The 15,760-nt window shown below is 42.7% G+C and overlaps 1 protein-coding gene across 2 annotated transcripts; it reads right to left on the minus strand.

Moving 5' to 3' along the window:
• Nucleotides 1-711: 711 nt before the first annotated feature.
• On the minus strand, nt 712-12,234 carry KCNG3 (potassium voltage-gated channel modifier subfamily G member 3). Of its 2 annotated transcripts, none has more exons than XM_065752745.1 (2): nt 11,612-12,234; nt 712-3,247 (listed from the first exon to the last, which is right to left on the minus strand). In XM_065752745.1, exons 1-2 carry the CDS (start codon nt 12,232-12,234, stop codon nt 2,602-2,604), a joined length of 1,269 nt encoding a protein of 422 aa, XP_065608817.1. In that variant the 3' UTR covers nt 712-2,601. The 2 variants fall into 2 exon arrangements, with proteins under 2 accessions (XP_065608817.1, XP_065608736.1); XM_065752664.1 differs by having other exon boundaries at nt 11,579-12,234.
• Between the last annotated feature and the right edge of the window lie 3,526 nt (nt 12,235-15,760).

Here is a 15,760-nt window from a genome sequence, read left to right on the forward strand (position 1 = left end):
GGTCATTCTGTCCACATTTTGCCTTACAAAAATTGAACATAGTATTTAAAAAAAGTATATAACCTCCACAGACTTATTCTTTACACAATTATTTTCAGTAGCTAATCTTTTACACTGGGGAATGGATTTGTTAGCTGGAAAACAAATCATAAAAGATCAAACATTTTGCTTGTATACCAGATATAACCTGGATCTGTTCATCTTTGAAAATTTCCTGTATTTAATTGCTTACACAAAGTGATTCATGATGAAAGTTGGCATTCACAAGTTAATGTGTGCATTAATTTGTATTTTTTTTCCTTTGTATAGGCATCTAAAGGGTAGATCTGTGGTACCATTGGGTAGTATTGCAATGTGTTTTATTTTGTCACAGAATCAAGATTACAACATACTTTAAAGTACATTTTTACTGTAAACCGATTTCAAACAATTGTCATTCTGATGATGAGGAGGGTTCTAACTCAGAATATTGATTTAGTCAATGAACAAAAGACAAAGTCATTTTTAAGGGCATTTCTTGGTATTTTTCCCAAAATTAATCCTTGGGAAATAACAGGAAAATCTGTAGGGTGAAGATCTTAACCAGGTGTCTTTTTGGTGGGTTGTTGGCTTTCTTTTTTTCTTTTTTCTTTTTTTTATTTTTAAGGGAAGAAAATTGGAGAGAAGATTAAATAGGAAAAAAAAAAGTTTTCTCCTTGAAAATTGGATGGATTTTCTTATACTGCCAAAATAAACTTTTAATTAGAAGATGAAAATGTCATTTTCTTCAAACAGCTGTGCTTGGATTTAGAGTTGAAATTTCAGTTTTATCAAGGAGGAATTTTTTTTGTAAGGAGGAGAAAACTTTGCAACTGACTATAATATATAATATATGCAGGATATATATAGGTACACATGCAGGAATACAGAGCCAGCATCTCCACTGGTGTAAGACATCTGAGTGTCTCTGAACTCACTACTTGCCTAGCTAACATCAGCTGTGAATCTCACTAAAGAATTTTTTGCTTAACTGATATTCACCTCTCTGTGGATGCAAGAGCACGTTCCTCAACTACATAATTCCAATACAAAAGGCATAAATGGAGCAGAATAGGGAAGTTTACAGCTAACCACCTGCACACTAGAATGTGTCAGAGGCAAGAAATGGAGGTATGTCTGTAATGTTACTTAATAATATATTCTTTAAAAACTGCTAAGGAAAAGTCAAGCTTGTCTTTGAGAAAGCTGCTAAAATTCTTCTCAGATCTTCAGGAACATTTTAGTGTATTTATTTAAGACTAAGACCACATTAATTGTTCAAGTCTCGAGTGCTCTTTCAGCGTAGAGCCTTCAAGATCCCAGTCTCTGGCCAACATGATACTTGTCTCTGAGCAAGCAGTTCCAAATATGCGTTTTCTAGGTGGTACTCATTTTATTTCTAAAGCTGTTAACAAATACATATATAAAAGATGCTTCTACAGCGCAGTAATATTAAATGCATTATTTTAAGGCAAGCACACCAAATTCAACTATGCTGACAACTCTGAACTTTGAGGTTAGTAATAAGGTTCCTCACTGATGTTTATTGGTACCCAAATTTGTAAAGCTGTACCTAAACGTGTTTTAGTATATAACTGCACAGTTCTACATAGCAGCTTTTCAGAATTATACAGTACAAGGCTATTTAGCAGTACTACACAAGAAATGTAGTGAACAGCATTTCAGAACCTAACTTGATTCATTTTAATTTTCTAGTTACACTGGAGAATACACACTTTTGCCAAGTGCAACTTGCACTTCTATATTTTACTTTGATATCTTTTGGGGAGTTGTTTTTAAAACCTCCGTAAAGTGTATCCTTTGGTAAGGATTGTGAATTTAAAGATGATGGAGAGTCTCATTTGACAGGGAGCAGCTAGTTTTGTTCAGTGCTTTCTCCAGATTGTTTCAAGTGATGGAATTTTATAATTTGTCTTAGAGAGCTTTCACTATGATATAGATAAGTGTTTAATCAAATGGGGAAAAATATGTGCTTATGGATATGTAACTTGAGGTGGATGGGTTTGAACTTGAGTGTATATAAAATTTTTATATAGCTCTCCAACTAAACTTTCTGAAAATACATTTATCAATGCTTGTATTTTTATGTTGATCTTCATGATGTACAACATTTCTGTTAAAGGTTTGATTCCAGAGAAGAAAGTAACCATTGTTAGGGAGGTCTTTGCTACAACATTCAGAGCTGCATGTACTTCTGCTACGCATTGCTCTGAATGATATGAGATATAATAATGGGAATGACAGACCTCAGTGTTATGCCCATTTATTTGTTCTGCTCTTGTGTGGAAAGGCAAACTGAAGACCAAGCTGGTCTGGTCGAGGACTTCTGAATCCTGTTTTGTCATTTTGTTCTCTCAAATTTGAAACATCACCCTCTCTCCTTGCAAGGTGCCCAAGGTGGGTAGCCATCCTTCCTGTCTGAACAGTGACGGGCTCTCTCCAGGCGGGCGAGAATGTTGTTCCATAGGACCGTCCAGTCAAGGAGGACATGTGAAGGGACTTTCCACCATTCTCTTCTAAGACAAAGCTTAGCAAGTTAACTACGACAGAATTCAAGTTGGGTCAATTTAAGAATTCAGCAGAAAGGCTTCTACCATACCTAGCAGATCGGAACTTGAGCTCATGGTAACACTGCACAAAGCTATGATAAATGAAAGTGATTGGCAAGGCTAGTAAAACGATGCCACTAACCACGCAGATTCCTCCAAGGATCCTTCCCGGTACTGTGATGGGACACATGTCACCATAACCAACTGTGGTCATAGAGATGATCACCCACCAACAAGCAGCAGGGATGCTGGCATAATCCTTATTCTTTGTTCCCAAGTCCAGACCATTTTCAAGCAGCTGGGAAAGTGCACTGAAAATTGCCATAGCAACACAGATAAAGACAAGGAGCATCACCATCTCTCTGTAACAACGCTTCAGAGTCAGACCAAGTGTTTGAAGGCCAATGAAATGACGAGCCAGTTTAATCACCCAAAAAATCCTCATCATTCTTAAGACCCTCAAGGTTACTCCAGCCCTCTGGAGCTGGGAATTTTCCCCTGTAAAAACTGTCATTAGAACAGAGATGTAGTAAGGAGTAATTGCCAGTAAATCAATAATATTGAGAGGTCTTCTGACAAACTCACACTTGTTCTTTGAAACGATGAACCTCACAATGCACTCTGCAGTGAACCAGCCTATGCAGATAGCTTCAATTATCCTGTCAAAAGAAAGAAAGTACAGCATTTATGTTTTGTGGAAGGACTTTAGTCGAGGTTTGTTGTTTTTTGGTTTGTTTTTTTTTTCACAGACATTTCCAAATTGACATTCAGTCCTTCACGAATGACAAACAGAAAGCCACACTATTTTTATTCTGAGCATGAAGCACCAGATTTCAGCAAGTAACTGTAGGATCTAATGAGTTTAAACTGATCTGTGCTAAGAACTCATTCACTGATCATTTTCTATTGATTTACTCCTATCCTAATACTGGACAAATAAGCCCACAAAATCTGGAACCCTGAGAAAATTGTGTGCCACCAATGCCGATGTGTAACATAATCTAAAATTCTTCTTGGTTTTATATCTGCAAGGCTTGATCTACTTAAAAATTCCAAGGACTGTGGATCAGTGAACTAGCAATGTGTTGATCCAGATTGCTAAACTAGAATGAAAGTGAAGACGGAGTAGGTGGAAATGAGCTTTTGCATCAGGTAATTCATGCAAATTGTCTCTTTAAGAACCAGCTGAAACCAGTCTCATTTGCATCCCAAACAAGGGCTTACCTAGAACTATATTCAAGATTTCATAGTATTGTCACTAAATACAGGTAGTATTTTATTCTTCGCCATTGCGTACACATAATACCAAAGTAATAATCTTGTGTGCCTTCATTTACCACTATGCATAACATTACTGAATTTTATATTTTCTTCTAAATGTAGCTTCATCTGACCTGTGTCCCAGCAAAACGTCAAGGTAAGCAAAATACAAATAGCTGCCTTGATAAAAGAAAGCATTGCTGTCTTGGAGGGTTAGTTCACTACTCTCTTGTGTGTTTTGAAGTCCTGCATGAGCATGTGAGACTTGAGAACATTCTCAACTTCAAACACTGAAAGACAGAAATAGAAGATAAATTTTATCTGTCATAACTTAATACTGTTTGTGCACATGCTATTGAATCTCTCATCTCAAAACAACCCTTTTCTTTAGGAAAACAAACGGTGCTCACTTGTTTAATATTGGAGGGAATGGGAACTAGTATTTCCCTCTTTCCTTTCCTTGCTTATCTTTTTTCACTAACTTTTTGCACAAAGAGAAAGCCACTCACCAGTGCCATCTCTTCCTACAGGTCTGACACCAAAGTGACCTTTGAATGGAGACTTGAAAATGCTAGATTCAACTTTTTTCCTACTGCGGGGGTTCTAATAAGTAGAAATGGTAATGATCTGTAAGTAATAATTCAACTGTCATTTAAAGCATAACGTTTTGTTTCCTTAACGCATTTACATATGCATATATATTTATTGTTTCTGAAATCTGTTGTCATTACTACTACGACCATTGGCTGCTAGAGAGACAAATTCTTCTATAGCTGCTGTTAATTGAACATAAACCAACTTTCATAAAAGCTTCATACACTAAAGTTTTGTTTTAGCTTTGTTTTATTCCTTTATTCAATTCAGTTTCATACTAAAAAGTAGAAGCAATAGTAGTCATCGGTTGACATGTATTTGTAAAATATGCTGTAATTCCAGCCACAGATCTTGTTATGATCTTGTTTCATAAATACCAATGAAAGTCCTGTAAGCAAGAGGCCTTTCTTAATAAAGGGCTTATAAAATACTTGTTCATCTTATCAACCTCTGATGTAAGGACCCACAAATTTCAAAAATAGCTTTCCTTTAAGAATTGTGTTCTCTTAAGCATTAAGCTTTTGAAGACGCTAGTGCTCCTGTTAATAATAACAGTGAGTGGTAACTATGTCAGATCCCAATTTGGTTTAAAAAGAAAGTTCAGATCACAACGCCTTCTAAACAAGTCTTGTGCAGAAAATACGACAGTTATTGTATGAATGTGAATTATCGTAACTTCACATTAAAAAATCAAGAAAAATGTTAGTGGTTAAATTAACTTCAGTCATTTTTACATACATGACTAGAAAAGACATAAAACTTCCTTTAGTAAAAGGAACCAAACAGCATGGTTATGGCAATGGGCAAACTGATAAAGGACGAGTGTGCTTCTGAGTTGCCTACTTGAGTCTTCCATTAATTATTACAAGTAAAAATGTTGCTGGAAATAAATTTGCAGCCAGGAATATTCTACAGTGTCAAGAAACTTTGTTCCATTCCATCTTACAAGATTTCTCTGATAATTCTGCCTGTGACTTATGACACTGAGCATTTGAATGAAAAAGTCGGTCTCAATTTTACAATTAAAAATGGCATCATTTGGTATTTCCCCCTGGTGCCCCTAAAACAGTGGTGGTGTAATTCCTTGATTTTGTCCCAAATTGGCAGGTTATCTCTGAGTCAAGTCTTGAGGAAACTAGGTCCTAATCACTGCGACTCAGTGTTCTGGAATAACTTTGGGAAATAGTTGTGCAGTAAAAATCCATGCTAGATGGAATGTGATGAATCCATTCCTTTATTCCAGTGGTCCTTAGCATGAAAGAGACTGTAAGTCAATTATGCTGATTTAGGAAAGACTGGAGAACCTTTTCTTGTAGATTACAAGAATGCTAAGGATCATCACCGATGCAGAACAACGAAGTGAGATCAAAATAGTGGAAATGCATTATTTCCATTACTCCACTTTTTTTTTTTTGTTTAATCAATCCTTTTTTTCTCATCAATTACATGTGACTTGGCTTGGGAGGTAACAAGGAAGGGTCTTTTCTTACAACTTAGACACAAGTGAAATGAAGAGAAATGTGTTGTTCCTCCTCTCTTTTCAGCCCCCCCCCCCCCCCCTTTATTTTTTTTAGTTGGTTTATCTTTGTTTTTTTTTCTTTTCATTTGCAGGTGGATTTCAACCATCCTAATGAATCTAAGTAAGTAAGTGATTTGGTGAGCACAACTACAAACCTCTGACCTAATGTGAGACCTAGAGCGCTACATACTATGTTTTCACTTTCAGATCTAGTCTCCCTCTTCCTTGTAGTGACTTATCTTTTAAACTGAGTTATATCCTTGTTAATAGAAAAATAATATCTAATAAGAAAATTAAAATTAAATCCTTCAAAAAATTTAGTATCAAGCTAAGACCAACTGAAATTCACTAGGAAAACTAATGTTACTAAACTGTAATCAGTTCTTAAAATATTGCTGCATGTTGACATGACAGACTGCCTGTTCCTGAAATAAGATGCTGCTTTAGCATCTGTATCTAACTGTATAATTAAATCTTGAGCTTTATTTGGTAAAATGTAATACCCATTCTGCTTTAGTGTTTGTTTGTTTTATCAATTCAGTTTTAAAATAGCTGATATTCAAAAAGGAGACAGGAAATGAAAAACAAGCTCATGAAGTATTAATAATCAAAGAGAATATTAAGTTCTAACTTTTAATTAATTATAGGTTATTTCTGATCAAACTTTTTGCTCACTGGCCCAGTTACATGAAATGTTACATGAAAGAGTACAGGTGTGTTGTTTTTTTGTTTATCAAGAAATTGCTTCTTGGTATTTAACGGGTTTTCAAGATTAACTTTAATGAGTCTTTTGTCCATAAATTTCATTGACAATGAAGCCTTTCTGAGCCTCACTTCCACCGTAATCCAGTCAGTTAATTTTCTGTTCCAGTTGATAACTTCCTTTCGGAATAGGCAGTTTTATGTACACTAAGTTGAAGTGCTTGCAAAATTTTTTTCAATCACTACTGACGGTTTTTGTGATATGATTTTATTTTTTTAGTATAATAACATCATAAAGAATTTCATCTTAGTATTACGCCTCGGCACAATGTGCCAATTTGTATACTTCTAATATTCCCTCGAGATTCAGTTGAAATCTCCCCAGAATATTCATTAGTGGCACTGTTACTGATTGAGTTTGTAAATAGAACATACACATCAACAAGACACACGAGGAAAACATAAAACAGTTAAAGACAGTCTATGACAGGATTCAAGGCTGTCAGCACTGATGTGTTAAATTGTTGCTAAAGCCTATTTCCATGTCACCTACAGAACATCCAAGCAGTAGCCAGAAAGATCAAACTCCTGCTCAGGAAGACTCATCATCACTTCAGCAAAAAGCCTGTTTTAATCCTTTTGAAATCAACAGGATTTCTGCCTGCCTACAAAATGCAGAGCAAGGGCCATAGAACAGCCAGTTTTGCAGGCATTTTCCCCTTCTGTCCCTGCTCTGGTAGCAGTATCTCTCGATGCATTAAATGTTGGCTAGTGCCTGCCTCTTGTGGGGAAGTGTAACGACCAGCACTGCCTGGAGAAGGGACAAATGCTTCCCAGCTCCCACGCAACATCTGGATAGAAACATCCCAGCCCTGAGGTCCTCAACAACTTCATCACATTCTTGGAATGTGAGATTAGCACCCAGCCCTGGTGAGATTGTTCAGAATCCACTGTGGTCAGGGACTGAGGCATTTCCAATCTTTGTGTTATCTCGATTTTTCAAAAATCTCTTAAATTCACAAGAGGAATCCACATCTGCGTTTTTAAACTAAATCCAGAGTTCCGTTCATTACCTTCAATCTACTTTTAGAACTTAGGCAAAAATGTGGTTAGATTTTCCCCAGAGAGAATTTATTTTTATGAACATGTGTTGAACATGAACATTTGGGTGTTCTGAAATAATGATTTTTGTGCCTCTAAAATTCAAATGAAACTTTTTAAGATTATGTTTTGCAGACACAAAAAAAAATCTGACTGGCATCTACTAAGAAATGCTGTTTAACTTCTATTGCTTAACAACACAGCAATCATAAATGCGTGACAACTGAGGGATTACTTCAATATCAATTTAATCATAAGTGAAAAGGAGGCAACAGCTGCTTTTTATGCTACTTAGCTACTCATATTTAGTTTAAGGACAGGCAGGTAGAAATGCACTGGCTCTAAGTGAAGCAGCTTCAAAATACTTCCTATCTCAGGCTCAAACTCCTTCCAGAAGATGATGCTTCTGGTCAGTTTATGGATGGGTCTGTGAACAGAGAGTCTCAGTATGCAACTGTTGGCATAGTTCACAGGAGAGCAAAGATGACTTGAAATTGCCAGAAGCAACAGAAGGGAGACATGTGTCCCTCCTGTCTGCTCCTCAACTCTGCAGATCTGATGCAAATCTTTAGTTCTGGTAAGTGAAACGTGCCAAGTTGGGAAGAGAGAGAAATCATGGAATGCGAGAAAATTTTAATAGCTCATCCCTCATCCTAAACATGGACCTGAGGAAGGCAATCCCTCTGCAAATGAGGGAATTATAATGTCCCTGAGATCTGTGAAATTCAGAGGTCAGATTCTTCATCCCTCTCTCCTTTAAAAGCCTTGGGGTTCCCTGTTGCCCTCTGAAGGGTGTTTCTGTGAGGACCAGAAACAGACATATATGCTGTTCACCTTTTGACAGCGCTATCACAATGAAAAGTCGTAACAATATAAGAATCTCTGAGGAGGATATGGGAAAAACTTGGTGGACTCAATTCCTCTTCTGGTGAAGAGGTGTTTGTATAACAGAAAAAAAAGAAAAAGATATAAATACAGCTGGTATTAATTGTCAGCAGTAGTAACCCTTACTACAAACATCATTAAAGAAGCTGATTTTGTAAATTATGGAATTAGTTATCATCTTGTCCTTAGAAACAACATCCAGATAGAGAGGAGACAGCCTGAGCTGTTGTCACCACAGCTGCCCTAAGCAGTTCTGTGGGTGGTTACCTCAGTTCAGCCACAAAAATTACTTGTGTGGCACCTTTCCAAGCCATAATAACAAAACACTGAGAAAAGGACAGTTGTTTTTTTATCAGTAAACCTATGAAAGACTGAAAATATCAGCAAGATTTTAGGGTCACTGAACTTCCTGAGGTAATGCTCATCTCTTCTAAGCGCTGACTGATACTGATTTGAATAGTCAGTTCCATCCAAAATGTCCATTCTGATGAGTTCTAGATAAGCTCATTCAATTTTTATTTCTAAAAGTTTTTGAAATGTGTTTTTAAGGATAATGTAAAGTCTTTGTACTGGGAACTATGGTGCCATATGTCAAAACCCACCCCTGTACAGCAGTAATGTCACAATTTCTCTTGACAATAATTACTGTATAAGATATGTTACAGAGAATTCCTTCATTTCAGTAGGACACCTCACTTAATAAACAAAAGACAGAATTTCACTTTGAACTTTTGGATGGCTCAGGAACTAGCGTCAGATTTCTACAAGCATTCTCACTGATAGGCAGTACTGCCTGAGTATGTAACTCCACACACTGCTGTGCAATTTCTAAGGTCAGACTTTCAGTTAAGCTGCTCAGGTTTTGAAAACCTATGGAAATGGAAATGAAAGGAAGTGAGATGACAACCAAGCATAATAGGTTAAATCCTCTGGCAAGTGTCAGTAGTTGCAACTTAAGTGGCTTGCTCAGAAGCAATGGTAGCACTCTCCTTTTCTCCAGACACTGCAGGCTTTATCATCATGATGCAGAATGAGGAAAGGAATGGTTCTTGTAAGTGGACAAGCTGTGGACAAGCAGGAACACACCTGTAACTGTTGTCAGTGTGTTCATATTAAATTGCTATTGATTAACATGCACGGAGGCATGTTACATGTGAGTGATGGCAGGACACACATGAAATGAACCAGCCTATGTGTTTATGTGCAGCAGGCTTTACAAGAAGGTTCAAAATTGTTCACAGCAACTTTTACAGTTATCGTTATTATTGCCAATGCCTGGACTACTACAGCTAGTCCTAAAGAAACTCACCCTATTGCTGGCAGTGCTCCTTTCCATTTTAAAAGCAGCCTTCCCTATCCCGGCAGGAGCTTGGCTATACAGAAAGCGAGTACTTAGGACCCCAACACTCATTACACAACATACAATCAATCAGAGGAGTAAAAGTATGTGTTTCTATATGTGTTCCTGAAGATGAAGGTACTATGAAAGAAAAATTGCACGTCATCTGCCTTGTCCACATTAAACTTCCAGTAAGTGGAAAATTATTAACGTCCACATCATAAAGATGTGACCAAAGATATGGCCAAAGTCATTAATGCTGTGTTGCTGTTGCATGTATTTTCCCGTATCTAGTGGGGATACCTAAGCAACGTGCTGCCTGACATAGAGGTCACGCAGAGCATCCCCCATCAGAAGTAACTCTGCAGAGGTTATGTAAGGCTTCCTAACTGGAAGAACGTGTAAGAACAGCTTCTGACATAGCTGTCTCTGGGCAGGAACCAAGAGCTTCTCAGTCTGTAGCTGCTTTCTTGTTGTTCACACAAATTAATGCTTTGGCTTGGCTACAAACAGCAATACAGGTGCACTTTCCATTAAGTTAATGGAAACCAGGAAAATACTTTCCAAGGAATTAATTTGGCTGAATGTGATATATCGCATTCCAATTAACTCTATGGTAAAAGATGGTAATTTCATAATGACGAGGCTGCAGTTTCACTGTGGGGCCCCCTGAGCAGAGTAGAAGCTGAACACCTTTCATTGAATATTCTATTGGTTTTAAACGAAGAGATGTGGGAAATACAAGAAGCATTTACTTTTATCTGTGTTGTCTGAGGCTTATTTATCAAAGAACTCTTAGTGGAGCAGTGCTCAGCCTGTTCTCTAGGAGAGCAGAAGATGGAGAGTGGTGATACCGATGTCGGCAGAGTTACATGGATGTAACCCCGAGCTGAGGTCACAAAGATGAAAAACAAAGGGGTCTTTCTAACTTGGAGGACTCAGAGCTGAGCCTAAAATCCGTGCCTTCGTTTCTGCAACTGTCCCACAATGTGTAGTGTGTTTACACGTGTTTTGTCTACAGGAAATGTAAACATCTGCTACATTCACCCAGCCGGTTACGGGACGAAGCATGTCAGGAGCTCCGTGCTCAGCGATGCTGAGTGGCAAAAGGGGACAGGGTGAGGCTGCTCCCATATGCCAGATTTTACCGGGTCAGATCCGACACGCTGGGTCTGCTCCAGCAGAAGGACCTGTGTGAATACCCGAACTATCCTTCCCTGAGGGAAAGAGAAGGCAAATGCGTTTTTCCAAGGTTCGGTTCCCTAAATAGATAAATAGTACGGGCTAACGCGATTTCCGAGCGTGCCAACCTCTTTCCGTGGGTAAGGAGCCCCGCGGCTTCTACGAGGGAGGGCGCGGCAGCTCCGAGACGCTGCACGGGGAGCGGAGCCGCGCTCTGCCCGCACCAGCGGATCCCCGGAGCGCGGAGCAGCCCGGGCCGTCGGGGCAGAGCCCTCTCCCCAGCCCCCGGCTCCCGTTCCGGGACTTGGGCTTTCCCCGCCGCGGCAGCAGCTACAGAGAACGAGGACGAGCGGCAGGACAGACGGGACGGGACACACGGGACAGCGGGAAAATAAAGGATCCTCCTACCCTGAGGGCTCCCTGACTGACTCTGCTGTGTACCTGCTCTGCTCCTCCACGCTGCGGTTCTCCGGCGCCCGCCACTCGGGCAGCGTGCTGGCGCACAGCACCACCATGGACACGATGACGAAGAGGATGGAGACGGTGGCCAGCACCTGGGCTGCCAGCGAAGACGTGGGCTCCTCGAAAGTCCGCCGCATCCTCTCCAGCCACTTCCCGCCCTCGGCCGCCGCCGCCCGCCGGGCTTTGCCCCTCGGACCGGCGCTGGGCTCCCCCGGCGGCTCCTCGGCCGAGTAATAGGTGCACGTCTCGGACATGCGGTCGTCGAGGCGGCGTTGGCAGCAGTAGTCGAGGTGGGAGCCCTCCAGCCCCCAGTAGATGAGCTCGTTGTAGAAGGAGAGCTCGCACATGTGCGGCACGAAGCGGAGGTGCCCGTGCCGCACGTAGAGCATGATGAAGCCGAAGGCCTCCGAGTGACGGTCGAAGAAGTACTCGTTCCGCTCCCGGTCGTAGTCGTCGCACACCTCCAGCACGTCCTGCTCCGACAGGCAGCCGTGCAGGCGGCTCACCCGCCGCAGCGGGAAATCCTTCAGCACCTCCCGGGAGAAAGAGTACCGGGTGCCCCCGACGTTCAACACCACGGCGGGGCCGCGGCCAAAGTTCATGGCTTGGGCGGGACGGAGGAGGGGGGCGGGCAGGGCAGGGCAGGGCGGCGAGCAGCGGCGGGGGGCAGCGGCTGCCCCGGCCCCGGCTCCGCTCGCAGCGCTCGGCGACGGGCCGGGGAGAGGAGGAGAAGGAGAAAGGAAGGCGGAGGGCTGCGCTCCGGCGCCCAGCGGCCACGCAGGGCTCGGGCTCGGCTCGCGGGGTGCGGCCGCGGCGCCGCGGGCACGGCGGGGCCGGGAGCTCCGCTCCGCACCGCTCCGGTGGCGGTGCCGGGCGGGCGGGATGGAGGCGGGGTGCGAGGGGTGGGGACGCGCCTCCCCCGCGCCGCGCGGAGCCCCAACCCTCGCCTCGGCCCCGCGAGCGTCCGCCCAAGCGCAGGAGAAGTTTGGGGCGTTTTACCCACAAAAAGCTGAGAGTTGGGATTCGAGCAGCGCGGACCGCGGCTGCCCGGCTCCTTCGCTGGGCTCGTTCAGCCCTCCCCTCCTGCACAGCTGGAGGAGGCGGCGGCGGCGCTCCTCTTTCTCTCCTCTCTCTCTCTCTCTCTTGCCGTGAGTAGTTCCAAGTGTCAATCAGCGTCTTCAGCCCTCGTGCTCGCGCTCCTGTTCCAGCACAGCATCATCACCCCGCCAGCGGCTGGCTGCTCCCCAGCGCTCCGGGCTCACATCACTCGCGAACATCACCCCTTCCCCACCACCCTTTCGTCGTCCGTCCGTTTCCCCGTCTCCCTACCGCGGCTCTCCTGGCAGCGCCTTTCCCAGCCCGGCTCAGCACGGGATGAGGCTGCGGGAGCGCAAACAGCGCTCACCATCCCCGTTCTGTGTTGCTCGGCACATGTGTTTGTCTTTACGGTTGTTGTTGCCGCCGCCACATTACTTTCTCAGCCGAGGTTTGCACATGTGTGAAAAGAAACGGATTCCTTAGCGGCAGATGTGATCGAGAGGAGGAGGCGGCGAAGCGAGCCGTGCCCCAGAGCCCCGCCCGACCCCGCTCGGCCGCTAGAGGTCCCCGCGCGTCGCAATTCTGCCCGAGAGCGCCGGGAGGAGCGGGGAACCACCGTGCCCGGACCGGGAAGGTGGGAAGGTGGGAAGGTGGGCGCCTCGGCCCCACGGCAGCGCCGTTCTGATCTCTTTTGGGCGATCCGGTGCCTTTCGTTTCTCACACAGCTGGGAAAGTGCTTCTAGCATCTGCCGCTGGTTCATGCGCTTTGTCTGCTCGTTCATTTCATAAGCAACAAAAGCGCTTCCAAACCTCTCCTTCCCACCCCCCTCCTTCTTATTATCATTTATTTTTTATGTACATTCTTCTGCCCTTTCAGAAACAATCATTACAATATTTGGTATTCGGTTCATTAAAAGCTCCGTGCACTGCGAGGCCCCATGGCACAGGAGGTGACGTGCTGGGTGTGCTGCAGTCAGGTTGTAGCTTCAAATGGACCCATTGGGTGAGGCATTGCAGGTTTCTATGTGAGTTTTTCAGTTTCTTCTGAATGCAGTGATTTCCTCCTTTAGATCAACTCTGGTAAGCAAAACTAACCTGATGATAACAACGTTGATTGCCGTTTTCTTCCGTCTGTGGTCAGGCATGTTGCACTTCAGTTATTTTAGTTACAATTACTGCCTTTCAATAGTGATTTGTTGTAGCTAGCTGGTGTAGGTAGCTGTAAGCCATGCTTTCCCTCACCAGGAGCAGCAATTTGTCAGGGAGATACATTCAGATTTCAGACAGGAGTTGTGATTTCCCAGAAACGTTCTGATTTGTGGCTTTCAGTGACTGGTCACACTGCTGTAGATATTGAATAGCAGCTTTACTGGTCAACTCGTGGAAGTTCCAGTGGCTGCATGGGATTACTCAGGAGTTACAAGTGCCAGTTCAGTGTGTGTCCTATTTTCCAGGAAGTTTCAGTGAGCAGGAAAACCTTTTGTTGTTGCATTTTGTGAGCGAAGAAACTTGAAGAGTAGGATGGAGATCTTGAAAGAGAAAGGATGCTGAGAGTTGGTGTGAGTGTAAACAGAAACATGCAAGCACAAAATATAACTGCAGTTATAAGTAGAAGACATTTCTAAAGGCCATGGTTGGAAAGCTTAAAGTGGATCTCTGAGCTGGCTGAAAACCAAAAGCACAGTGAAGCCCTCACCCAGAGAGCAGTTGAGTTCAGCTCTTCAGGTGGTTGGGGGCTGTCTTTTCTCTGCGTGGCTCTTGTTTTAAAATACACACTGTCTGTTGTATCAAAGCTACTGCACTTGTCCTGGTGTTACAGTCGTATCATTTGCTGCCCAGGAGGAACTCCACAATTAATAGCAATTATGTAAAAATAGCTTTTTGTGTATCAACATTTATTTTCCTGGCTTGCACTGTGCTATTGCCTCCTAAGGGTATTTAATGAACTTGAAATATTTTCTGCCATTTCCGAATCTTTCTGGCCTCGTGCTGAGACCGTTGCTCTGTGTTTTGAGTGCAGCACTGTGTTTGCTCTTAAAAACAGAGGTCGCTTACTGCAGTCTTTCATTGTGAGCTTTGTCAGAGTGTTTTGCTGGCAGGCTTTTCTCGTGACTCCAGATGGGATTCTGCTCCAATCGAGGGAGTTACTGAGTGCTGTTGGTGCAGGTAACATCGGCTTCTGGTGTCTTCTCTCAGGATCCTTGGTTGTTTTGTGACCGCAGCACTGGAAGCTCCAGCTGTGGAGCAGGATCCCCTAATGATGGATTTGTACATACAGAACATATGATTTTCCTGCTTAGGTAGCATGCAGCATGTAATATGTAAAATTAGGAGAGGAGAACTGTTTTTCAGTATTAAAGAGTCTGCTTTGACAATATTTATCTTAATTACTCAAAGAGGCAGTAAAGAAAGAATAGAACAAAAGCTTCGGAAGGTTCAGTGTGCACAGATGGACTGTGGTTTGCAGTTATCTTTAGTCGAGATCTTAGGGGAAAAACAGTTCTTACTAGAACCATTTTTTTAATCTGGCTTCTCTGCACCAGAGCCCCACTGCTTCAACATGGTTTGTAGCCTACCTGTAAAACCTATGAGGAGAGAGCCTATTGTCATGTAGAACTGCAAAGCAAAGTCCAATGACAGATGCAGTTGGGATTGTCAGTGGCACCTGACATGAGAGCACCAGTTCCCTTGTCACTGAGGCACTTATAAAAATCTGAATAATTTTGAATATGAATGTTTCTAAAAGTGGCTGAATGACATTTAGGAGAGAGCTGGGTACTCACATATATATACATGTGCACAGAATACAATCTGTGGTTGACATTTAGAATTAGACTAACTTATTGCATGAAACATGCTAACAATTTGGGAAATTTGGCTGTGAATAAATGGATTTTATATCAGGGGCTCTCAATGTGGGTAAGACTGAATTTTTGTGGTGTGAGGCACATTCCCCATTGTCTTTCACCTCCATGCTGAGATGAAGTCCAGCAAAGATTCTTGAACACGGTGCTGGGCTGATGATTGAAGGTCATTATATTTCAGAGATCATTGGGTCCAATGAAGCCCTCTTGATCAGAGATGGCTGCT

Source organism: Cyrtonyx montezumae, unplaced genomic scaffold (genome assembly GCF_038088225.1).
Source record: "Cyrtonyx montezumae isolate F1298 unplaced genomic scaffold, pur_monq_1.0 scaffold_0, whole genome shotgun sequence".
Taxonomy (NCBI): domain Eukaryota; kingdom Metazoa; phylum Chordata; class Aves; order Galliformes; family Odontophoridae; genus Cyrtonyx; species Cyrtonyx montezumae.

Coding starts and splice junctions, on each gene's coding strand:
- KCNG3 (XM_065752664.1), bottom strand. CDS start 12,234: ATGAACTTTGGCCGCGGCCCCGCCGTGGTGTTGAACGTCGGGGGCACC. Junction 3,248..11,578: donor TCAGTCAGGGAGCCCTCAGG/GTAGGAGGATCC, acceptor TTCTTTTGACAG/GATAATTGAAGCTATCTGCA.